We start from the raw sequence: 26,532 nt of genomic DNA, 5'->3' as shown, positions 1-26,532 counted from the left end.
ATTGCCTTTAGGATATCTAGTGAAATGAAATGGTCTATATACCCAGAGATATCTGGAGATATGAAATTGTCTTTTGCCCGTAGGATATCTAGAGATATGAAATGGTCTATTGCCTGTAGGATATCTAGAAATATGAAATGTTCTTTTGCCCGTAGGATGTCTAGAGATATGAAATGGTCTATTGCCTATATGATATCTAGATATATAAACTTCTTTAGTGGTAATAGGATACCTAGAGATCCATTAAATCAAAGGCTTCAAATCTTATGCTTTTTCTAATATTGATCTTTTAGAACTGTCTCTATTTTCACAGCAAATCTTCATATCAATACCATGTAATAACACATTCATCACAAATCTAGTATGAGACTAAGTCTATAATCCACATTACCACCACACGGTGGTAACGATTCATCACCGATCTACGTAGCCCTAACAAAGTAGTAGCTGACAGGGGAACACAATCAAAACAAACAGTTAGTTTTGAGGCTATTTCGATGAAACTAATGTTGATTAATTTGCCACATATTCTCAATAGTGCCCACTTGTAAGAAAATGGCAGACGATACTTACAATGCTGATACCCACGTGCATCTAAAGGGCAGCGTGAGATTGTGCGGCCTTGGATCTACATAGATCAGCTTTGACACACCCAGTGATTCTGTTTAATGACTCTCGTACAGCCAAATAGATGGATGAGAGAACAATAGGACAAACGACAGACAACTAACCAATTTGACAAGGTGCTGAATGAAATGTTAGAGATTAGCACTCAACATGGAGTGATTAGGGCTAAAAGTGCCTCACGAAGTCTGCAACAAGACCAATGACTTTACAATTGATATGGCTTATCCTTTTACTGCCCTTCCTTTGTAATCAGTTAATGGTAGACGGACACTGATAAGAATGGACACAAAGGGTGAGGGATAGACAGAGAGGGTGAGGGATAGACAGAGAGGGTGAGGGATAGACATAAAGGGTGAGGGATAGACAGAGAGGGTGAGGGATAGTCAGAGAGGGTGAGGGCTAGACAGTGAGGGTGAGGGATAGACAGAGAGGGTGAGGGATATACAGAGAGGGTGAGGGATAGACAGAGAGGATGAGGGATAGACAGAGAGGGAGAGGGATAGACAGAGAGGGTGAGGGATAGACAGAGAGGATGAGGGATAGACAGAGAGGGTAAGGGATAGACAGAAAGGGTGAGGGATAGACAGAAAGGGTGAGGGATAGACAAAAAGGGTGAGGGATAGACAGAAAGGGTGAGGGATAGACAGAGAGGGTGAGGGCTAGACAGTGAGGGTGAGGGATAGACAGAAAGGGTGAGGGATAGACAGAGAGACTGAGGGATAGACAGAGAGGGTAAGGGATAAACACAGAGAGTGAGAGATAGACAGAGAGGGGGAGGGATGGTTTGTATGAACAGAAAGGGTCAGGGATAGACAGAGAGGATGAGGGATAGACAGACAGGGTGAGGGATTGACAGAGAGAGTGAGGGATAGAGAGATGACGGGGAGAGATGAACAGATGAGGTAAGGATGGACAGAGAGAGTGGGGAATAGACAGAGAGGGTAAGGGATAGACAGAGAGGGTGACGGATGGACAGAGAGGGTGAGGGATAGACAGATTAGGGGGAGAGATGGACAGATGAGGTAGGGATTGACAGAGAGAGTGGGGAATAGACAGAGAAAGTGAGGGATAGACAGAGACGGTGAGGGATAGACAGAGAAGGTGAGGGATAGACAGAGAAGGTTTGGAATAGAAAGAGATATATACTTTATGTTTTTTATTCCCTATTGGTCTTCTATTTTCTATATTTTGTAAAGCATTTAAAGTTACACATATAGTCTTGATAATTCTTTGATTTTGTACCTTTCACTGCCATTACTATTCTATGTTTCAGGATTGATGGTCTGCATTGGTCCATGAAAAATTGATTAACCTTCAACCTGTTCCAAACTTTGGTCAATTACATGGAATAATTAACACGAGCTTTGAGTGAAGAGGAAAATTAGCCAAACACGCCACAGTTTCCACACGCTTGATTGTCAATTCCTGTAAATGTATCAACTCAGTCAACCAGCAAATCAAGGCCTCCACCAAATATCTCTACACACTACAAGAGCTAGAGGGCTTGGTTTAGGGGATTTGTCAGATATCATCATCCATCAAGATCTGAAGAATTCAGAACGCAAGTGGACCAAAGCCGCAAAACAAACATAAAAAATTTCATTAACAGGCTTGTTTGGAAAGTTTTGGTACAAGTCTAAATTGAAACGTCTTATCTAATTTTCAAACTCAGTGATTCAACAAAAGAACTTTTGATCCTATGTTTTCTGTATAGATATATAAAAAAAAACCAAGATAACTGACTGATTTTTTTTGCGTAAAACAGAGAAGAAACTAACACAAACAGCCATGAAAATGAACTGCACAGAATTATTCATTCATCTCAACTTCACTCAAAGTACGCAAAACGTGAGTATGTCATCTCAGATGGTAACACTACAACTGATGAAGTACTATTTGTATGACATAGTTATCCCTCTTGTATGTGCATTCGGGTTCGTTGGAAACATTCTAAATGTTATCATTTTCACAAAGAAGAAAAACAACAAGATTTTAGACGAGGTTGAATATTGCACAACAATTTGTCTGGTGGCCTTAGCTATTTCAGACATGATGTTCTGTCTGTGTACATTTCCGAACGCGTTCCTCCCAGAGCGAGGCAGTTTTCACCGATCCGAGTTCATGCTATTCTATAAGATGTATAGCATCGCTGTAATCAGTACTTTTATCCTCAGTAGTACTCTACTAACTGTACTAACTGCATTCATGCGCTACCTGGCCATCTGTCATCCGTTCAGGTCACGTCAGTTTATTTCAGTGAAAATAACAGGCATGGCTATCGTTGTGATAGTCGTGACCTCCATAGGGTTCAATATTCCCTCATTGTGGAGATTTAAACAGGAGAGCCTGCCCTGTTTCTCCTCAGAGGACTATGTGTCCACAAGTCGTGGAGACTTATTCAACAACATCAACTTTGTATATGCACACAAACTTTTGTGGGCCATATTGGGCAATTTTTTACCGCTGGCTATTTTGTTATACTGTAACATATGCCTAATCAGGGCCTTACACCAGAGTAAACAGCTGCGACTCCTTCACAGCCGTGATGATACGACGTGTTTGTCAGCTCACAGGAGAATTAACATAACGCTCATCACCATCATAATTTTCTTCTTCATTCTCGTTGCCCCCAGCGAAATTACAAAATTCTTCTTCTACATCATTAAAGAATACCAAAGGGACCGCCATACCTACAAAATAGTTTCCATGGTAACAAACACTCTGCAGACAATTAACTTTTCTGTAAATTTCATCCTATATTATGTTATTATAGCCCCATTCCGTAAAACTCTCCATGAATTTGTGTGCGCACTGTCTCGTCATCGCCGGAGTACAGAGACACGGGAACATACGTCCAACAGTGGAAAGCACACTATAATGCTACTCTCTGTCAAGGAACAACAGCAAAACTGTATTTAGTTTTAATGTTGGGAATCAGTTGTAAAATCATGATCGGTTTAGGACAACCTACTAATTATCAATTTTATAATTGGATAACATTTGCAGAAAATTCTCCTATATTTTTATATCTTATTAACTTTTTAGTTTCTCTGAAAAAAAAAAATAGAAAGATGAACCAACAGTATGAATCAATTTTGTTTTCTTTCGATTCAGATTTGAAGTATTATGTATCTAACATGTCTAAGGCATTTTGAATTAGGGTTTTGTATATGTATATTACATCAGAAAGGTTCAGAACAGTATAAAATAAGCACAAGTTATCTGCCATTTTAACAAACAATTATTACCTTTTCAAATTGATAGTCTTTAGGAAAATCACAATCGATTGATCATCGTTCGAAATCGAGAATCGGTCCAACACTAATTTAGTTATCAGATGGTCAGTTGTTACCACAACATTCAGATTTCTGTACAGACAAACTCAGATACAGTTTATAACTCAGCATTCTACACAAATCGACTGAGATTTCTATATGTATTAACACAGATTTCTATACAGTTTCTATACAGATTAACTCCGCATTCTATATAGGATGACTCAAATTTCTATACAGATTAATTTGTATCCCTATACAGATTTTCTATACAGAATAATTAACATTTCTATAAAAGATTCACTCAGATTTCTATACAGATTTTCTGTACAGATTCATTTAAATTTTTATACAGATTCACTCAGATTTTTATTATATATAGATTCACTAAGCATATTTCTATACAGATTTTCTATACTGATTTCTATGCAGATTTTCTGTACAGATTAATTCAGATTTATATACAGATTCACTCAGATTTCTATATAGATTCACTCAGATTTCTTTATAGATTCACTTTCAGATTTCTAAACAGATTTATTCAGATTTCTAAACAGATTCACTCAGATTTCTATACAGATTAATTAAGATTTCTATACAGATTTACTCAGATTTCTATACAGATTTCTATACAGATTCACTCAAGATTTCTGTAAGAGTTTCTATAATGCTTACCTTAACTTACTATACAGAACCTAGCTATTCAATGTAAATTAATTTTCCATCTTGATTCATCTTGCCATTACAACATTATAGATAATTCATTAGCAGAATTTTTTGCTATTTAAAGATTGTAGATGTAGCATATATTTTCCAATGCTAATTTTGAATAAAGGTCAATCACATTAAATTCAATAAAAGTTGAAATTCTAGAATCAAGCATGCCACAGGACAAAAGAACATTTCCCTGGGCCTTTTAGTTATTGAAAAGTTGTTGTCACCAAATAAAAAAATACTCAATACTGAAAACGTCATTTACTTGTTTTAAATGTATTTTATTCTATGTAAAACCATACCCTAGTTAGCTATGAAAGTAATTCAGGGACTTCTCTAGAAATAATCAAGGAGCCATAATTTTGTTCTCCATCATTCTTAAACATTGATTTAAACAAAGTGTTTTATTTTTTATGGATCACAATAAGACTAATTCCCAACTACGTCAACCACTAAACTGTAGGAGACTTTTATGTGGTTTATAAAATACACTTCTTTTTCTTTTGATACTTTTATGAGGTTTTTAAATTTAATCTCTCTTCCTTCTATATATCTACAATAGTTTTCCAACCACTTTATAACAGTAAAGGCAAATGATATTGATAAATCACATTTTAGTTTTAATTAAAGTAAATATTCCCATTGGAAGATTGCAAAGCTAATTTTCAGCCTTAACACTATCGATCTCCGACCCCGATGTTCTGGAATCTATTGATGTAAATGGTTATTCTGTCATGTGTGCATGGATATTGAAATTAATGAAATAAAACTGATACTAAACTAAACTGTATTCTAGATTTCCTTTAGAGTTGAAGACAGAAAAATTACACAATGTTCTTGAACACATTTATCATACTATTTGGGATGATCGTCAAAATATTGAGAAATAGTTGATTTATACATACTCTTCAAGTCAGATCACAAAAATTGATAAGAAAATAGAGATTTTATTTCCTGGGTTTTAGTTGAAATCGTGAACATTTTGCCCTGTGGAAATATCTGACTCTACAGTATTTAAAGGTTAATATGTAAAAGGGAACAAATGGTGTGTATGTTTAGTTGAAATCCTATTTATGGACTGAGATTGGGCATTGATTTAAGGTTATATGTGCCATAACTGGGCGAAAATTTTGACATGTTATTTTTCTTTAGCAATCTATTGATAACTATCTGGTTTGATGAATGAAGCAGTCAAACCTCGATGTATCGAAGTTCAAGGGACCGCCAAAAAAACTTCGAAACATCGAGACTTCGAATTATTCTTGGTTGAAATTAGACCCAAGTTTTCTTTTAACCATGACCAACTGTGGTGGTTGTACATGTCGTCTCCGTTCCGTAAACTTTATAATCATTGTATTTACCACAAGCAAAACAAAATAAAAACGAAGTATGCAATTAATCACATGTTTTGCTATCGTTAGCAATACATACGAATATTATAAACAAGACTTACGTTTACTAGGCCTAACCCATGTACAAGTGTTCGTTTGGTGACTATTTAAGCGATGGTTAATATTACGGAATGAATATAAAAACGAAAACACGTTGTAAAAACGAAACTAAAAAGGAGGAACCGAAAGCGCTACAACACCTACAAAATACTTAAATTTAGAATGATCGATTTGCTCCAGTATTTATGCCAAAGTTGTGCAATGTAACAGTTTTGAGTATGAGTTACTTATAATGTGGCTCGCTATTTACCGTTCCGTAAATTCTACAAACCGCTACCAATGGCGGCGGCGAATATCAAAAACGACTAACCGTATCTTTGCCGTACTAATGATTTAATAACGCAGCTTGTAAAAACAAAGTACCGGGTATCGGTCTGATTAGTGATATTAATTATCTTGATGATATCAAGCTAGCAACACAAGCTGTCATAATCCCTATTGTCCGAGGAAGGGCCGTCGCGAGACAGCTAGGTGTGACAGCATGCTGCGGGGAATCGGCGAACACCTGATCTGTACAGGTAAATTTTTATTCGAATCATCGAGTGTTAGTTACCTATGATTCTATAACAAATGGTCCATGAAAAAAGTTTGATACATCGGGAACTTCGATTCATAAAACTTCGATTCATACATGGATTAGTTAGTAATGTTATATAGTGAAGAAATTCGGGACCAGACAAAAACTTCGATACAGCGAGAAATTTGATTCATCGAAGTTCGAATCATCGAGGTTTGAATGTATGATGCCTTTAAAACATCATTTACAAGGCAGAATTTAAGCACTGTAAAATTCTTGCATTTATGCCATATGTATGTTTTGATGGCAATATAGCTGCAAAAATGATGTTACAATTACTTCTACATTGTAATAATGTGAAATGAAATTGTAGACCACAACTTGGCTTCATTGTCTGACCGTATGTACTCATTTCACTGCACTGCAGTTGTAAATATAATTTTCAGCTCTTATCCATACTTGTAAAATTAAAACCTACGCATTGTCAGTATTGTAATTATCAAAAAAGTGGTAATTTTTGGTGTTGAATGACATATCTAAAGCTCTTCTAGATTTGTGTGTATGAATATCACGGCACATATAACTTTAAGTGATTACAAATGATGTGGCCAACAAATACCCAATACCATTTAACACATATATCATCTATTATACTAAACAAGATATAGTGTTTGATTATAGACAGAAGTCTATGTCTCCATATCATATATAACTATTTCTCTTCCTGGGTGAACAAGCTGGTGATAAAACATTGATTCCCCGGATAATGATGCTGCACATAAATTACATAGCTCATTCGGTTATTTCTACAACAGACGAAATATTTTCAAGATTATAAGGAAAGTTTCCCATTTTGATCCAGCCGGCTGGTGCTCTGTGAGCCAGTAGACCCAAGGTTTATAATATCTTATGACAAGTTCAAACAAATCCTTTATGACAGGCAATACATATGGATTCAAATCTGAAATGGCATGACGATTTAAAAGTAATACCAAATGATAAATATCTCTGACTTAGGTAACATCCCAGATAGGCCCACCACCATCAATGTTTTATCTTATTGTTTAATCAAGTAGGTTAGCATCAGTTTGTCATCAGTTTCATTAACATCATCGCTATATGAATTCTTTCTGCCACCTAGCTTATACAGATAATGTAAAGCTACATGGTGAGTTTTACCACAGGATCAAAGAAAAATTCCCTGGTAAATAAGAGTCGTGTCAGTTCATCTCAGTCTGGTCAGTCTCTTACCATTGGTCAGTATCAGATGGTTCTATCTTATGTAGCTGTCCATCCTATCCCATTATTTCCAAGTCAAACCTGCAGGTTAAACTGACCCCCAACCAGTGGATCTTTATAGAGAAATATTTCAGTAATGCCATTGAGCATTTGTGGTCAAGTCTTATATATATGACACCACATTAATGTGGTCATTAAGGGGTCAAGAAAGAGGGCAAGAGGATTGTAGGAACAAACAAATATAGGCTTGCATTAAAAAAGGCAAACAAATCTGTAGGAAAGGGCAAGGGGTCATCCAGAAATGCAAAAGGGGCTATATGAAAAGCTGACAGGTTAGTAAGAAAGGCTAAAGGGTCAGCAAGAAAGGCTAAGGGAGTCAGCAAGAAAGGTTAAGGGAGTCAGCAAGAAATGTTAAGGGAGTCAGCAAGAAAGGTTAGGGGAGTCAGCAAGAAATGTTAAGGGAGTCAGCAAGAAATGTTAAGGGAGTCAGCAAGAAATGTTAAGGGAGTCAGCAAGAAAGGTTAAGGGAGTCAGCAAGAAATGTTAAGGGAGTCAGCAAGAAAGGCTAAAGGGTCAGCAAGAAAGGCTAAGGGAGTCAGCAAGAAAGGTTAAGGGAGTCAGCAAGAAATGTTAAGGGAGTCAGCAAGAAAGGTTAAGGGAGTCAGCAAGAAAGGTTAAGGGAGTCAGCAAGAAAGGCTAAAGGGTCAGCAAGAAAGGTTAGAGGAGTCAGCAAGAAAGGCTAAGGGTCAGCAAGAAAGGTTAAGGGAGTCAGCAAGAAAGGTTAAGGAGTCAGCAAGAAAGGTTAAGGGAGTCAGCAAGAAAGGTTAAGGGAGTCAGCAAGAAAGGTTAAGGGAGTCAGCAAGAAAGGTTAAGGAGTCAGCAAGAAAGGTTAAGGGTCAGCAAGAAAGGCTAAAGGGTCAGCAAGAAAGGTTAAGGGAGTCAGCAAGAAAGGTTAAGGGAGTCAGCAAGAAAGGTTAAGGGAGTCAGCAAGAAAGGTTAAGGGGTCAGCAAGAAAGGTTAAGGGTCAGCAAGAAAGGTTAAGGGAGTCAGCAAGAAAGGTAAAGGAGTCAGCAAGAAAGGTTAAGGGAGTCAGCAAGAAAGGTTAAGGGAGTCAGCAAGAAAGGTTAAGGGTCAGCAAGAAAGGTTAAGGGAGTCAGCAAGGAAATGTTAAAGGGAGTCAGCAAGAAAGGCTAAGGGTCAGCAAGAAAGGTTAAGGGAGTCAGCAAGAAAGGTAAAGGGTCAGCAAGAAAGGTTAAGGGTCAGCAAGAAAGGTTAAGGGAGTCAGCAAAGGTAAGGGTCAGCAAGAAAGGCTAAGAGGGTCAGCAAGAAAGGTTAAGGGAGTCAGCAAGAAAGGTTAAGGAGTCAGCAAGAAAGGTTAAGGGAGTCAGCAAGAAAGGTTAAGGGTCAGCAAGAAAAGGCTAAGGGGTCAGCAAGAAAGGTTAAGGGAGTCAGCAAGAAAGGTTAAGGGAGTCAGCAAGAAAGGTTAAGGGAGTCAGCAAGAAAGGTAAGGGAGTCAGCAAGAAAGGTTAAGGGGGAAGGAAGGTCAGCAAGAAAGGTTAAGGGGTCAGCAAGAAAGGTAAGGGAGTCAGCAAGAAAGGTTAAGGGAGTCAGCAAGAAAGGTTAAGGGTCAGCAAGAAAGGTTAAGGGAGTCAGCAAGAAAGGTTAAGGGAGTCAGCAAGAAAGGTTAAGGGAGTCAGCAAGAAAGGTTAAGGGGTCAGCAAGAAAGGTTAAGGGAGTCAGCAAGAAAGGTTAAGGGAGTCAGCAAGAAAGGTTAAGGGAGTCAGCAAGAAAGGTTAAGGGAGTCAGCAAGAAAGGTTAAGGGAGTCAGCAAGAAAGGTTAAGGGTCAGCAAGAAAGGTTAAGGGAGTCAGCAAGAAAGGTTAAGGGAGTCAGCAAGAAAGGCTAAGGGAGTCAGCAAGAAAGGTTAAGGGGTCAGCAAGAAAGGTTAAGGGAGTCAGCAAGAAAGGTTAAGGGAAGTCAGGGATCAGCAAGAAAGGCTAAGGGAGTCAGCAAGAAAGGCTAAGGGAGTCAGCAAGAAAGGTTAAGGGAGTCAGCAAGAAAGGTTAAGGGAGTCAGCAAGAAAGGTTAAGGGAGTCAGCAAGAAAGGTTAAGGGAGTCAGCAAAGAAAGGTTAAGGGGTCAGCAAGAAAGGTAAGGGTCAGCAAGAAAGGTTAAGGGAGTCAGCAAGAAAGGTTAAGGGAGTCAGCAAGAAAGGTTAAGGGAGTCAGCAAGAAAGGTTAAGGGAGTCAGCAAGAGAAAGGGTCAGCAAGAAAGGTTAAGGGAGTCAGCAAGAAAGGCTAAGGGAGTCAGCAAGAAAGGTTAAGGGAGTCAGCAAGAAAGGCTAAGGGTCAGCAAGAAAGGTTAAGGGAGTCAGCAAGAAAGGTTAAGGGAGTCAGCAAGAAAGGTTAAGGGAGTCAGCAAGAAAGGTTAAGGGAGTCAGCAAGAAAGGTTAAGGGAGTCAGCAAGAAAGGTTAAGGGAGTCAGCAAGAAAGGTTAAGGGTCAGCAAGAAAGGCTAAGGGAGTCAGCAAGAAAGGTTAAGGGAGTCAGCAAGAAAGGTTAAGGGAGTCAGCAAGAAAGGTTAAGGGAGTCAGCAAGAAAGGTTAAGGGTCAGCAAGAAAGGCTAAGGGTCAGCAAGAAAGGCTAAGGGAGTCAGCAAGAAAGGTTAAGGGAGTCAGCAAGAAAGGTTAAGGGAGTCAGCAAGAAAGGTTAAGGGAGTCAGCAAGAAAGGTTAAGGGAGTCAGCAAGAAAGGTTAAGGGAGTCAGCAAGAAAGGTTAAGGGAGTCAGCAAGAAAGGTTAAGGGAGTCAGCAAGAAAGGTTAAGGGAGTCAGCAAGAAAGGTTAAGGGAGTCAGCAAGAAAGGTTAAGGGAGTCAGCAAGAAATGGCTAAAGGGTCAGCAAGAAAGGTTAAGGGGTCAGCAAGAAAGGCTAAGGGAGTCAGCAAGAAAGGTTAAGGGAGTCAGCAAGAAAGGCTAAAGGGTCAGCAAGAAAGGTTAAGGGAGTCACAAGAAAGGTTAAGGGTCAGCAAGAAAGGTTAAGGGAGTCAGCAAGAAAGGTAAAGCATCAGCAAGAAAGGCTAAGGGAGTCAGCAAGAAAGGTTAAGGGAGTCAGCAAGAAAGGTTAAGGGTCAGCAAGAAAGGTTAAGGGAGTCAGCAAGAAAGGTTAAGGGAGTCAGCAAGAAAGGCTAAAGGGTCAGCAAGAAAGGCTAAGGGAGTCAGCAAGAAAGGTTAAGGGAGTCAGCAAGAAAGGTTAAGGGAGTCAGCAAGAAAGGTTAAGGGAGTCAGCAAGAAAGGTTAAGGGAGTCAGCAAGAAAGGCTAAGGGAGTCAGCAAGAAAGGTTAAGGGTCAGCAAGAAAGGTTAAGGGAGTCAGCAAGAAAGGTTAAGGGGAGTCAGCAAGAAAGGCTAAGGGAGTCAGCAAGAAAGGTTAAGGGAGTCAGCAAGAAAGGTTAAGGGAGTCAGCAAGAAAGGTTAAGGGAGTCAGCAAGAAAGGTTAAGGGTCAGCAAGAAAGGTTAAGGAGTCAGCAAGAAAGGTTAAGGTGTCAGCAAGAAAGGTTAGGGGAGTCAGCAAGAAATGTTAAGGGAGTCACAAGAAAGGTTAAGGGTCAGCAAGAATGGTTAAGGGGTCAGCAAGAAAGGTAAAGGGTCAGCAAGAAAGGCTAAGGGAGTCAGCAAGAAAGGTTAAGGGAGTCAGCAAGAAAGGTTAAGGGAGTCAGCAAGAAAGGTTAAGGGAGTCAGCAAGAAAGGTTAAGGGAGTCAGCAAGAAAGGTAAGGGGTCAGCAAGAAAGGTTAAGGGAGTCAGCAAGAAAGGTTAAGGGAGTCAGCAAGAAAGGTTAAGGGAGTCAGCAAGAAAGGTTAAGGGAGTCAGCAAGAAAGGTAAGGGTCAGCAAGAAAGGTTAAGGGGTCAGCAAGAAAGGTAAGGGAGTCAGCAAGAAAGGTTAAGGGAGTCAGCAAGAAAGGTTAAGGGTCAGCAAGAAAGGCTAAAGGGTCAGCAAGAAAGGCTTAAGGGGTCAGCAAGAAAGGTTAAGGGAGTCAGCAAGAAAGGCTAAGGGAGTCAGCAAGAAAGGTAAGGGAGTCAGCAAGAAAGGTTAAGGGAGTCAGCAAGAAAGGTTAAGGGTCAGCAAGAAAGGTTAAGGGAGTCAGCAAGAAAGGTTAAGGGAGTCAGCAAGAAAGGTTAAGGGAGTCAGCAAGAAAGGTTAAGGGAGTCAGCAAGAAAGGTTAAGGGAGTCAGCAAGAAAGGTTAAGGGAGTCAGCAAGAAAGGTTAAGGGAGTCAGCAAGAAAGGTTAAGGGAGTCAGCAAGAAAGGTTAAGGGAGTCAGCAAGAAAGGTTAAGGGAGTCAGCAAGAAAGGTTAAGGGAGTCAGCAAGAAAGGTAAAGGGTCAGCAAGAAAGGCTAAGGGAGTCAGCAAGAAAGGTTAAGGGAGTCAGCAAGAAAGGTTAAGGGAGTCAGCAAGAATGGTTAAGGGGTCAGCAAGAAAGGTTAAGGGAGTCAGCAAGAAAGGTTAAGGGAGTCAGCAAGAAAGGTTAAGGGAGTCAGCAAGAAAGGTTAAGGGAGTCAGCAAGAAAGGTTAAGGGAGTCAGCAAGAAAGGTTAAGGGAGTCAGCAAGAAAGGTAAGGGGTCAGCAAGAAAGGTTAAGGGAGTCAGCAAGAAAGGTTAAGGGAGTCAGCAAGAAAGGTTAAGGGTCAGCAAGAAAGGCTAAGGGAGTCAGCAAGAAAGGTTAAGGGAGTCAGCAAGAAAGGTTAAGGGTCAGCAAGAAAGGTTAAGGGTCAGCAAGAAAGGCTAAAGGGAGTCAGCAAGAAAGGTTAAGGGAGTCAGCAAGAAAGGCTAAGAGGGTCAGCAAGAAAGGTTAAGGGAGTCAGCAAGAAAGGTTAAGGGAGTCAGCAAGAAAGGTTAAGGGAGTCAGCAAGAAAGGTTAAGGGAGTCAGCAAGAAAGGTAAGGGAGTCAGCAAGAAAGGTTAAGGGTCAGCAAGAAAGGTTAAGGGAGTCAGCAAGAAAGGTTAAGGGAGTCAGCAAGAAAGGTTAAGGGAGTCAGCAAGAAAGGTTAAGGGTCAGCAAGAAAGGCTAAGGGGTCAGCAAGAAAGGTTAAGGGAGTCAGCAAGAAAGGTTAAGGGAGTCAGCAAGAAAGGTTAAGGGAGTCAGCAAGAAAGGTTAAGGGAGTCAGCAAGAAAGGTTAAGGGAGTCAGCAAGAAAGGTTAAGGGAGTCAGCAAGAAAGGTAAAGGGTCAGCAAGAAAGGCTTAAGGGAGTCAGCAAGAAAGGCTAAGGGAGTCAGCAAGAAAGGTAAGGAGTCAGCAAGAAAGGTTAAGGGTCAGCAAGAAAGGTTAAGGGAGTCAGCAAGAAAGGTAAGGGTCAGCAAGAAAGGCTAAAGGGTCAGCAAGAAAGGCTTAAGGGAGTCAGCAAGAAAGGTTAAAGGGTCAGCAAGAAAGGTTAAGGGTCAGCAAGAAAGGTTAAGGGGTCAGCAAGAAAGGCTTAAGGGAGTCAGCAAGAAAGGTTAAGGGAGTCAGCAAGAAAGGTTAAGGGAGTCAGCAAGAAAGGTTAAGGGAGTCAGCAAGAAAGGTTAAGGGAGTCAGCAAGAAAGGTTAAGGGAGTCAGCAAGAAAGGTTAAGGGAGTCAGCAAGAAAGGTTAAGGGAGTCAGCAAGAAAGGTTAAGGGAGTCAGCAAGAAAGGTTAAGGGTCAGCAAGAAAGGTTAAGGGAGTCAGCAAGAAGTTAAGAAGGAAGGTCAGCAAGAAAGGTTAAGGGAGTCAGCAAGAAAGGTTAAGGGTCAGCAAGAAAGGTTAAGGGAGTCAGCAAGAAAGGTAAGGGAGTCAGCAAGAAAGGTTAAGGGAGTCAGCAAGAAAGGTTAAGGGAGTCAGCAAGAAAGGTTAAGGGTCAGCAAGAAAGGTTAAGGGAGTCAGCAAGAAAGGTAAAGGAGTCAGCAAGAAAGGTTAAGGGAGTCAGCAAGAAAGGTTAAGGGGTCAGCAAGAAAGGTTAAGGGTCAGCAAGAAAGGTTAAGGGTCAGCAAGAAAGCTAAGGGAGTCAGCAAGAAAGGTAAGGGTCAGCAAGAAAGGTTAAGGGAGTCAGCAAGAAAGGTTAAGGGAGTCAGCAAGAAAGGTTAAGGGAGTCAGCAAGAAAGGTTAAAGGGAGTCAGCAAGAAAGGTTAAGGGAGTCAGCAAGAAAAGGTTAAAGGAAGGGTCAGCAAGAAAGGTTAAGGGGTCAGCAAGAAAGGTAAGGGTGTCAGCAAGAAAGGTTAAGGGAGTCAGCAAGAAAGGTTAAGGGAGTCAGCAAGAAAGGTTAAGGGAGTCAGCAAGAAAGGCTAAAGGGTCAGCAAGAAAGGTTAAGGGAGTCAGCAAGAAAGGTTAAGGGAGTCAGCAAGAAAGGTTAAGGGAGTCAGCAAGAAAGGTAAGAGGTCAGCAAGAAAGGCTAAGGGAGTCAGCAAGAAAGGTTAAGGGAGTCAGCAAGAAAGGCTAAGGGGTCAGCAAGAAAGGTAAGGGTCAGCAAAGAAAGAAGGTAAGGGAGTCAGCAAGAAAGGTTAAGGGTCAGCAAGAAAGGTTAAGGGTCAGCAAGAAAGGTTAAGGGGTCAGCAAGAAAGGTAAAGGGTCAGCAAGAAAGGTTAAGGGAGTCAGCAAGAAAGGTTAAGGGAGTCAGCAAGAAAGGTTAAGGGAGTCAGCAAGAAAGGTTAAGGGTCAGCAAGAAAGGCAAAGGGAGTCAGCAAGAAAGGTTAAGGGAGTCAGCAAGAAAGGTTAAGGGAGTCAGCAAGAAAGGTTAAGGGAGTCAGCAAGAAAGGTTAAGGGAGTCAGCAAGAAAGGTTAAGGGAGTCAGCAAGAAAGGTTAAGGGTCAGCAAGAAAGGCAAGGGTCAGCAAGGAAAGGTTAAGGGAGTCAGCAAGAAAGGTAAGGGTCAGCAAGAAAGGTTAAGGGAGTCAGCAAGAAAGGTTAAGGGAGTCAGCAAGAAAAGTTAAGGGAGTCAGCAAGAAAGGTTAAGGGAGTCAGCAAGAAAGGTTAAGGGAGTCAGCAAGAAAGGTTAAGGGTCAGCAAGAAAGGTTAAGGGGTCAGCAAGAAAGGTTAAGGGAGTCAGCAAGAAAGGTTAAGGGAGTCAGCAAGAAAGGTTAAGGGTCAGCAAGAAGGTCAGCAAGAAAGGTTAAGGGGTCAGCAAGAAAGGTTAAGGGAGTCAGCAAGAAAGGTTAAGGGAGTCAGCAAGAAAGGTTAAGGGTCAGCAAGAAAGGTTAAGGGAGTCAGCAAGAAAGGTTAAGGGTCAGCAAGAAAGGCTAAGGGAGTCAGCAAGAAAGGTTAAGGGAGTCAGCAAGAAAGGTTAAGGGGTCAGCAAGAAAGGTTAAGGGAGTCAGCAAGAAAGGTTAAGGGAGTCAGCAAGAAAGGTTAAGGGAGTCAGCAAGAAAGGTTAAGGGAGTCAGCAAGAAAGGTTAAGGGTCAGCAAGAAAGGCTAAGGGAGTCAGCAAGAAAGGTTAAGGGAGTCAGCAAGAAAGGTTAAGGGAGTCAGCAAGAAAGGTTAAGGGAGTCAGCAAGAAAGGTTAAGGGGTCAGCAAGAAAGGTTAAGGGGTCAGCAAGAAAGGTTAAAGGGTCAGCAAGAAAGGCTAAAGGGTCAGCAAGAAAGGTTAAGGGAGTCAGCAAGAAAGGTTAAGGGAGTCAGCAAGAAAGGCTAAGGGGTCAGCAAGAAAGGTTAAGGGAGTCAGCAAGAAAGGTTAAGGGAGTCAGCAAGAAAGGCTAAAGGGTCAGCAAGAAAGGCTAAAGGGTCAGCAAGAAAGGCTAAAGGGTCAGCAAGAAAGGTTAAGGGGTCAGCAAGAAAGGTTAAGGGAGTCAGCAAGAAAGGTTAAGGGAGTCAGCAAGAAAGGTTAAGGGAGTCAGCAAGAAAGGTAAGGGTCAGCAAGAAAGGTTAAGGGAGTCAGCAAGAAAGGTTAAGGGAGTCAGCAAGAAAGGCTAAGGGAGTCAGCAAGAAAGGTTAAGGGAGTCAGCAAGAAAGGTTAAGGGTCAGCAAGAAAGGCTAAGGGAGTCAGCAAGAAAGGCTAAGGGAGTCAGCAAGAAAGGTTAAGGGAGTCAGCAAGAAAGGTTAAGGGAGTCAGCAAGAAAGGTTAAGGGAGTCAGCAAGAAAGGTTAAGGGAGTCAGCAAGAAAGGTTAAGGGAGTCAGCAAGAAAGGTTAAGGGAGTCAGCAAGAAAGGTTAAGGGAGTCAGCAAGAAAGGTTAAGGGATCAGCAAGAATGGTTAAGGGGTCAGCAAGAAAGGTAAAGCATCAGCAAGAAAGGCTAAGGGAGTCAGCAAGAAAGGTTAAGGGAGTCAGCAAGAAAGGTTAAGGGTCAGCAAGAAAGGCTAAGGGTCAGCAAGAAAGGCTAAGGGAGTCAGCAAGAAAGGTTAAGGGAGTCAGCAAGAAAGGTTAAGGGAGTCAGCAAGAAAGGTTAAGGGAGTCAAAAGGGTCAGCAAGAAAGGCTAAAGGGTCAGCAAGAAAGGCTAAGGGAGTCAGCAAGAAAGGTTAAGGGAGTCAGCAAGAAAGGTTAAGGGAGTCAGCAAGAAAGGTTAAGGGGTCAGCAAGAAAGGTTAAGGGTCAGCAAGAAAGGCTAAGGGAGTCAGCAAGAAAGGTTAAGGGAGTCAGCAAGAAAGGTTAAGGGAGTCAGCAAGAAAGGTTAAGGGAGTCAGCAAGAAAGGTTAAGGGAGTCAGCAAGAAAGGTTAAGGGAGTCAGCAAGAAAGGCTAAGGGTCAGCAAGAAAGGTTAAGGGAGTCAGCAAGAAAGGTTAAGGGAGTCAGCAAGAAAGGTTAAGGGAGTCAGCAAGAAAGGTTAAGGGAGTCAGCAAGAAAGGTTAAGGTGTCAGCAAGAAAGGTTAAGGGAGTCAGCAAGAAAGGTTAAGGGAGTCAGCAAGAAAGGCTAAAGGGTCAGCAAGAAAGGCTAAAGGGTCAGCAAGAAAGGCTAAAGGGTCAGCAAGAAAGGCTAAAGGCAAGAAAGGCTAAGGGTCAGCAAGAAAGGTTAAGGGAGTCAGCAAGAAAGGCTAAGGGAGTCAGCAAGAAAGGCTAAGGGAGTCAGCAAGAAAGGCTAAGGGAGTCAGCAAGAAAGGTTAAGGGAGTCAGCAAGAAAGGTTAAGGGAGTCAGCAAGAAAGGCTAAGGGAGTCAGCAAGAAAGGCTAAAGGGTCAGCAAGAAAGGCTAAAGGGTCAGCAAGAAAGGTTAAGGGAGTCAGCAAGAAAGGCTAAAGGGTCAGCAAGAAAGGCTAAGGGAGTCAGCAAGAAAGGTTAAGGGAGTCAGCAAGAAAGGTTAAGGAGTCAGCAAGAAAGGTTAGGGGAGTCAGCAAGAAAGGCTAAAGGGTCAGCAAGAAAGGCTAAAGGGTCAGCAAGAAAGGTTAAGGGAGTCAGCAAGAAAGGTTAAGGGAGTCAGCAAGAAAGGTTAAGGGAGTCAGCAAGAAAGGCTTAAAGGGAGTCAGCAAGAAAGGTAAAGGGTCAGCAAGAAAGGTTAAGGGGTCAGCAAGAAAGGTTAAAGGGTCAGCAAGAAAGGCTAAGGGAGCAAGAAAGGTCAGGGAGTCAAAGAAAGGTTAAGGGAGTCAGCAAGAAAGGTTAAGGGTCAGCAAGAAAGGCTAAGGGTCAGCAAGAAAGGCTAAGGGAGTCAGCAAGAAAGGTTAAGGGAGTCAGCAAGAAAGGTTAAGGGAGTCAGCAAGAAAGGTTAAGGGAGTCAGCAAGAAATGTTAAGGGAGTCAGCAAGAAAGGTTAAGGGAGTCAGCAAGAAAGGTTAAGGGAGTCAGCAAGAAAGGTTAAGGGTCAGCAAGAAAGGTAAGGGAGTCAGCAAGAAAGGTTAAGGGAGTCAGCAAGAAAGGTTAAGGGAGTCAGCAAGAAAGGTTAAGGGTCAGCAAGAAAGGTTAAGGGTCAGCAAGAAAGGCTAAGGGAGTCAGCAAGAAAGGCTAAAGGGTCAGCAAGAAAGGCTAAAGGGTCAGCAAGAAAGGCTAAAGGGTCAGCAAGAAAGGCTAAAGGGTCAGCAAGAAAGGTTAAGGGAGTCAGCAAGAAAGGTTAAGGTGTCAGCAAGAAAGGCTAAAGGGTCAGCAAGAAAGGCTAAAGGGTCAGCAAGAAAGGTTAAGGGAGTCAGCAAGAAAGGCTAAAGGGTCAGCAAGAAAGGTTAAGGGAGTCAGCAAGAAAGGTTAAGGGAGTCAGCAAGAAAGGTTAAGGGGTCAGCAAGAAAGGTTAAGGGAGTCAGCAAGAAAGGTTAAGGGAGTCAGCAAGAAAGGTTAAGGGAGTCAGCAAGAAAGGTTAAGGGAGTCAGCAAGAAAGGTTAAGGGTCAGCAAGAAAGGTTAAGGGTCAGCAAGAAAGGCTAAGGGTCAGCAAGAAAGGTAAGGTAAAGAAGGTAAGGGTCAGCAAGAAAGGTTAAGGGTCAGCAAGAAAGGGGTCAGCAAGAATAGGCAAAGGGTCAGCAAGAAAGGTTAAGGGAGTCAGCAAGAAAGGTTAAGGGTCAGCAAGAAAGGGCTAAGGGGGGGTCAGCAAGAAAGGTTAGGGGTCAGCAAGAAAGGCTCAGCAAGAAAGGCTAAAGGGTCAGCAAGAAAGGTAAGGGTCAGCAAGAAAGGTTAGGGGAGTCAGCAAGAAAGGCTAAGAAGGGGGCAGAGAAAGGCTAAAGGGTCAGCAAGAAAGGCTAAGGGGTCGGTAGGAGGAGCGACATATGCATGAAAGGGTAAAGGGGCTGTAGGAAACAGCAATGGATCTGTAAGTGATGGGACATCGTCGGTGACCCACGGTTGATTGCACTACACTACGCTGCACTTATTGCCCGTGGGACAGCTCGATTTCAGCGCACTGCTTCAATGACGTTACTCTATAAATAGAATCCAATCAACATAACTCTTTACAAGAGATTCCAGAGGGATCTTGGCGCCCACCAAAGAATGATCTATGTCTGACAATAGAAAGACGGATCTTTTCTCTGCTTTTCAACTTTTTACTACATATTACTACATATGAAATTTGAAAAAGATCCTTTCAGTACTTTCTGAGATATATAACACTGACAAACTTCAATAATCAAAATCAAAGATGTTGTTGACCGATCAGTCCCAATATGCAATATGCAGGTCCTAGGAGTACCTATAAAATTTGAGACAGATCACTTCAGTACTTTCTGGCGGCCATCTTAGTGACCGATCGGTCCCAAAATGAAATATGCACAACAAGGGCCCTAGGGGAACCTACATGTGAAATTTGGGAGAGATCCCTTCAGTACTTTCTGAGAAATAGCTGTAACAAACTTTAACTATCAAAATCCAAGATGGCAGCTTAAAGGCCATCTTGTCAACCGATCAGTTCAAAAATGAAATATGCACAACTAGGGCCCTAGGGGAACCTACATGTGAAATTTGAGAGAGATCCCTTCAGTACTTTCTGAGAAATAGCGGTAACAAACTTTAACTATCAAAATCCAAGATGGCGGCCTGGCGGCCATCTTGTTAACCGATCGGTACTAAAATGCAATATGCACAACTAGGGCCCTAGGGGAACCTACATGTGAAATTTGAGAGAGATCCCTTCAGTACTTTCTGAGAAATAGCGGTAACAAACTTTAACAATCAAAATCCAAGATGGCGGCCTGGCGGCCATCTTGTTAACCGATCGGTCCTAAAATGCAATATGCACAACTAGGGCCCTAGGGGAACCTACATGTGAAATTTGAGAGAGATCCCTTCAGTACTTTCTGAGAAATAGCGGTAACAAACTTTAACTATCAAAATCCAAGATGGCGGCCTGGCGGCCATCTTGTTAACCGATCGGTCCTAAAATGCAATATGCACAACTAGGGCCCTAGGGGAACCTACATGTGAAATTTGAGAGAGATCCCTTCAGTACTTTCTGAGAAATAGCGGTAACAAACTTTAACTATCAAAATCCAAGATGGGCGGCCTGGCGGCCATCTTGTTAACCGATCGGTCCTAAAATGCAATATGCACAACTAGGGCCCTAGGGGAACCTACATGTGAAATTTGAGAGAGATTCCTTCAGTACTTTCTGAGAAATAGCGGTAACAAACTTTAACTATCAAAATCCAAGATGGCGGCCTGGCGGCCATCTTGTTAACCGATCGGTCCTAAAATGCAATATGCACAACTAGGGCCCTAGGGGAACCTACATATGAAATTTGAGAAAGATCCCTTCAGCCCTTTCCGAGAAATAGCGGTAACAAGAAATGTTAACGGACGGAAGGACGGACGGAAGGACGGACGACGGACCACGGACAAAAAGCGATTTGAATAGCCCATCATCTGATGATGGTGGGCTAAAAATGAGAACTCTTCAGGTTTGAAGGGAGAATATTTAGGGATATCAATGTTGTTTATTTACAGCTTCTCTGAAGCGTATGTTACCTCCAATCTCATTTGCTAAAAAATCGGCAGGAAAATCTGTCGGGGCCAATCAGATTACACTTGACAAAAGCGGTGCTCTAAGAACCAGATGTCCCATGGGTGATAAGTGTAGCGTAGTGTAGTGCAATCAACCGTGGGTCACCGACGATGGTGATGGGATGGAAATTGTTAAACGCGTGTGAGAATAAGTTAAAGGTCAGAAGAGGGTACTGTAAGCCGGCTGGAATAGAAAACAAAACATAACCTTCATACACAGGAACAAGTTTCAATGTGGCTTTGTTTCTATTGTCATAGATATCAGTTATATGAAATTTTCATTTATCAAATATATTTCAGATTGCCTTGTGACTCACATAGCCTTGATACTACACAGTACAATACAATGATGTGATATGTAGAGGTTACACAACGAGTGATTGTTGGATATGGAATTTATTCCACACGAGTGACTTATTAGTTATTTTTTAAAAGTTACAAAAGATACAAGCTTTAACGTGTGGTATAAGCAAATTGTCAATCAACAGCTGCATCGTTTATTTGATACCCTGAGAGTTGAATAACACCGCCTATTGTGGTAGAAAGCAATCTTACACACTATATATTTACAGGCTAAAATGTTCTTTACCAAAATTTGTTTCAGTTTTCTTTTCCCTCAATTGAATTTAAGTATTTCAAAGGGATACAGAACATATGGGCTGCCAGTATATGTTGAGTGATATGTTTTGTTACAGCTTCTCTGTTACAAAACTGCAACAAACACATGTATAGCTGGATAAAAATGTCACTAATTCAATTCACTCCAGTCAAACATTCAGCAAATTGACGACCATACAAATTCAAATTGTTATAAATTAAATAACAACTTCCATATAAGGTTACCTGTCTATATATTTAGCTTCTTGTTTGTTCCAATGTATTGAATTCCAAAGAGTACCAATAGTACCAATCTTTACTAAGAGTGCCAAAGAGCACCAACAGTACCAATCTTTACTAAGAGTGCCAAAGAGCACTAACAGGCACCAACAGTACCAATCTTTACTAAGAGTGCCAAAGAGCACTAACAGTACCAATCTTAACTAAGAGTGCTATCTTCTTCATCATCTTTTGTACCTAAGGATATGTAATTGACAAAAGCATGGTACTCCAAAATTGTTTTGAAAGTCAGTTTAAAATGCATGTGCTCTTCAGAGAAAGGTGCACATGCCCACAACAAGCTAATATTGTAAATGAAAATGAAAAATATCAGGTTAATCACTTAGAAACGTTTGGTATTTCGTGTAATATAAATGACCTCATACCCATCAACAACCAAATCCTACCAGACCTACAAGGTTACTACTGCAGGTGTCAATAGCCACAATACTAGACATAAGAGTTTGGTGAGGAAACAATTTAAAGGTTTTGAATACTTTTCTTTGTTAATTTGGAAAAAATTTTCATTTAAATGAATCCCATACTTAGGGATTCTAAAATAGTACAATTATTACCACCGCTCTGCTACAATTTGTAGTAGTGGTGACGCAACCAAATGTCAAAACAAAATTACAGCATAAACCTTGTCACCATTCAAGTTTGTAATTACACCATTTTACATGAACAGGTTTTATATTCAGGGTTTATAATAAGGAAAAGTTGTATTTTCCCCTTTTCTAATATATCTTATTTCTTGACAAATGGATCCTCTTTTAGATTTTTCTACAGTGTGGTTCATTCTTCAAAGTAAAATTTTATCTTTATCTTTATCTAGTTGTGATGCAATGAAAGTGTAGACATATAAGTACAGTACTTCAGAAAATCAAACTTTCTAGACATTGTATGGTGAGCTCTCCTGTAAAGAAGGAAGTAAATTTAAGCTGCTTGCTGGTTAATTGATGAAGGTCAGTCTGTTCCCCTGCAGCGACCACAAGTACAAGTTTTCTCCCCACAGTCTGTCTACACTAGGATGGTCATGTAGGATAAACAGTGCTTACACTGCAGTTTTCTCTGTAACTGTAAGGAATGGTCACCACGGTAACCAACATAAAAGTCAAATATCTCCAATTTAAATATCCTTAAACAATCCTAAAAATCCTTAGATTTTTTTTTCTTTTTCACAAATTTAGCTCAGCACATCAATTACATGAAAAAAGTGGGATTTGACATAAATATTAAACATATAACAATTATAACATTTTGGTTACTTTATCAGAATTTGATTTTGACACAAAGTAAATATATTGATCACATCATAGAATTTGGAATTTGACATTAATGTCTGAAATTAAATTAGTAATAAATTTAAAAGACTAATATGAGCATCAGTGCCACTAGAGAAATTGAATTTTGAGACAAATGTTGGATTTATTTTTTATTTTTCAGATGACTTAATATAAAATCTAGTCTACAGCTGGATTCACTCCAAACTAAGCTTTATCAAAGTCTTGATCAGGAAATTACAACCAAATAAACTTTTTTTCTCACGGAATTAGATTTCACAGATTTCACATGTGATTAGGTATTGTGAAATTCAGTGAAAATAAACGGGGCAAATCTTTCAAATACATGTGAAATGAAGTTGTTGCAAAAATTAGTGTTTTTGTTTTTAAATTACTGTCTGTATGCAATTACATGTTGTATACCACTTTGAAATATTTGACAATAGAAATTATATACTCAGATGGCTATACTTCTAGGAAAAATCTATCTTAATATAACGACTAATACGCAACCATGTAAAAGTTTAATTGTACTGCTTGAGCAAAGTCATTAGAGATCAAATTCAAACTTGAGAAGATCAACAAGCATGTATATATGTTGAGTTGTACAATGTAAGCCTGTAATGTTGATCTACCATGTATGTCCCAAAGCTACTGTAAATTATCTCACAGACAAGATTTACCATCAAGCCAGAAAATAAAATCTGCCTTAGGAGTGTCACAATCTAATTAGCTTTCCTAAACTTCTAAAATTGTATGCTGGGGACATCTAAAGCTATCAACCAGGTAAACTTGATCACAATTTTACCATAGAGAGTCTAAATATAGCATACTAAGTTGACCTGCACCTGGCCTCAAGCATGCCATGTTAGTGGGTGGTGTTACATTGATATCACAAATAAAAGATGTTCACGTAACAGTGCTGTGAGAAAGAAATGAAATGCCAGCAAATATTTAAGTTACACAAGAGAAATTTCCAAACATAAAATTCACAAAAACAAAATGGAATCAATTTGAATGTAAATTTATGCAAGCTCAACTGCATCCTATCGAAAATATACAAAAAGTCCATCACACTGTATCTCCAAATAGGAGGCGTAGACATATAATGTCTATAAATAAATTCATAGCTTAGTAAATATGTGAGAATGTGTAAAAAAAAAAACCTGATGGCTTTATTACTTACGTCTGAATGATTAATATATACGTGTATGTCAGAGTGTGTACAACAGATCCCAGAGGGATCTTGGCGACCGCCAAAGAATGATCTATGTCTGACAAATGACAGAGGGATCTTTTCTCTGCTTTTCAAACTTTAATAATCAAAACCAAGACGGCTGCCGGTCAGTCATCTTATTGACCTATCAGTCCCAAAATGCAATTTGCACAACTTGGGTCTTAGAAGAAACTACAGATGAAATTTAAGAAATCCCTTCAGTACTTTTTGATAAATTGCGGTAACAAACCTCAACTATCAAACTCCAAGATGGAGGCCTGTCGGCCATCTTGATGACCGATCGGTCCCAAAATGCAATATGCACAACTAGGGCACTAGAGGAACCTACATATGAAATTCAAGACAGATAATTTAGTCCTTTCTGAGAAATAGCGGTAACAAACTTTAACTACCGAAATCAAAGATGGCGGCCGGTCAGCGATATTGTTGACCAATCGGTACCAAAATAAAATATGCACAACTAGGGCTCTTGAGGAACCTACAGATGAAATTTGAGAAAAAAAACTTCAACACTTTTTGAGAAATTGCGGTAACAAACTTTAACTATCAAAATCCCAGATGGATGCCTTGCAGCCATCTTGTTAATCGATTGGTCCAAAAATATGATATGCACAACTAGGGTCCAAGGGGAACCTACATATGAAATTTGAGAAAGATCCCTTCAGTACAGAAATAGCAGTAACAAGAAATGTAAATGGACAGACGGACTGACAGAAGGACGGACTGACAAAAGGACGGATGGACCACGGACGAAAGGTGATTTGAATTGCCCACCATCTGATGATGGTGGGCTAGAACTATCTGATGGCTTCAGTGTAAAATGTCCAATGGCTTTAGTGTAAAATGTATGATGGCTTCAGTGTAAAATGTCTGATGGCTTTAAGTGTAAAATAAATGATGGCTTCATTACATAAGTCAGAATGTGTAAATGTCTGATGGCTTCAGTGTGAATGTCTGATGGCTTAAGTGTAAAATGTCTGATGGATTCAGTGTAAATTGTATGATGGCTTCAGTGTACAATGTCTGATGAATTCAGTTTGAAATGTTTGATGGCTTCAGTGTAAAATGTCTGATGGCTTCAGTGTGAAATGTCTGATGGATTCAGTGTAAATTGTATGATGGCTTCAGTGTAAAATGTCTGATGGATTCAGTGTAAATTGTATGATGGCTTCAGTGTGAAATGTCTGATGGCTTCAGAGTGAAATGTCTGATGGCTTCAGTGTGAAATGTCTGATGGATTCAGTGTGAAATGTCTGATGGATTCAGTGTGAAATGTCTGATGGATTCAGTGTAAATTGTATGATGGTTTCAGTGTAAAATGTCTGATGGCTTCAGTGTAAATTGTATGATGGCTTCAGTGTAAAATGTCTGATGGCTTCAGTACATAAACAACAATTTATAGAATGAGTAAAATGTATGATGGCTTCAGTGTAAAATGTCTGATGGATTCAGTGTAAATTGTATGATGGCTTCAGTGTAAAATGTCTGATGGCTTCAGTGTAAATTGTATGATGGCTTCAGTGTAAAATGTCTGATGGATTCAGTGTAAATTGTATGATGGCTTCAGTGTAAATTGTATGATGGCAATGTCTGATGGATTCAGTGTAAATTGTATGATGGCTTCAGTGTACAATGTCTGATGGATTCAGTGTAAAATGTCTGATGACTTTAGGCAGTATGTTGGATACCAACACTTTTCCATTAAATCACAAATATTCAATAACAAATTCTATAAGAAATTTTAAGAATAATAAATTCTGAGAAAACAAGTTCACAGGTGCATTCAACTTGATTCAATGAGAATTAATTTGGGTGTGAAAATGACATGAAATATAATTTCCATCAATAAAATATAATTTAATCATACTAAAAGGGAATTTTTATACCCAGTCAGTACTGCAGCCTGGGGGTCAGATAGTGACATAACTGTCGTCACCAACACATGGTTTTACTGACATACGAGTAACGCTGCTGAGATAATGGCTAATGATTTGGTAGGCTGTTGTGATGATGTGTAAATATGCAGAAATTGAAGTGACATTACACGAGATAAACCATAATGTTCGGGATACAATCCTCTGATAGCTATTAGGCTCAATAAGTCCTTTAAAAGTCTTATCAGAATTCTGGTTCCATAAATCTCTGACTAAACCAGTCAACAGATCAGCAGTAAAAACTAGGCTTATTCAATACCAATCACAGTTTATAGAAAGGGATACAGCAGGAATCTACAACCTATCACACAGTATAGATAGGGATACAGCAGAAATCTACAGCCTATCACACAGTATAGATAGGGATACAGCAGGAATCTACAACCTATCACACAGTATAGATAGGGATACAGCAGGAATCTACAACCTATCACACAGTATAGATAGGGATACAGCAGGAATCTACAACCTATCACACAGTATAGATAGGGATACAGCAGGAATCTACAACCTATCACACAGTATAGATAGGGATACAGCAGGAATCCACATACAGCCTATCACACAGTATAGATAGGGATACAGCAGGAATCTACAACCTATCACACAGTATAGATAGGGATACAGCAGGAATCCACAACCTATCACACAGTATAGATAGGGATACAGCAGGAATCCACAACCTATCACACAGTATAGATAGGGATACAGCAGGAATCTACAACCTATCACACAGTATAATAGGGATACAGCAGGAATCTACAACCTATCACACAGTATAGATAGGGATACAGCAGGAATCTACAACACAATATGATAGATACACAGAATAACCTATACACGTATAGTAGGATACAGCAGGAATCTACAACCTATCACACAGTATAGATAGGGATACAGCAGGAATCTACAACCTATCACACAGTATAGATAGGGATACAGCAGGAATCCACAACCTATCACACAGTATAATAGGGATACAGCAGGAATCTACAGCCTATCACACAGTATAGATAGGGATACAGCAGGAATCTACAACCTATCA

General features: G+C 40.2%; 2 protein-coding genes across 2 annotated transcripts in view; one reads left to right on the top strand and one right to left on the bottom strand.

Moving 5' to 3' along the window:
- LOC138316024 (FMRFamide receptor-like) overlaps nucleotides 1-5,387 on the top strand; it is a 39,930-nt gene extending 34,543 nt beyond the window's left edge. The window contains exon 2 of the mRNA XM_069257497.1: nucleotides 1,901-5,387. Coding sequence (XP_069113598.1) covers nucleotides 2,416-3,546 — 1,131 coding nt within the window. The 5' untranslated portion in view covers nucleotides 1,901-2,415 and the 3' untranslated portion in view covers nucleotides 3,547-5,387. The remainder of the gene's footprint in view (nucleotides 1-1,900) is intronic.
- Nucleotides 1-26,532, bottom strand: part of LOC138316737 (CD109 antigen-like) — a 491,941-nt gene that overhangs the window by 405,211 nt on the left and 60,198 nt on the right. The gene's annotated exons all lie outside the window — the stretch shown is intronic.

This window comes from Argopecten irradians, chromosome 2, assembly GCF_041381155.1.
Source record: "Argopecten irradians isolate NY chromosome 2, Ai_NY, whole genome shotgun sequence".
Taxonomy (NCBI): domain Eukaryota; kingdom Metazoa; phylum Mollusca; class Bivalvia; order Pectinida; family Pectinidae; genus Argopecten; species Argopecten irradians.
Note: the sequence above shows the minus strand (reverse complement) of the source record. Positions and strands in the feature narration are given on the sequence as shown.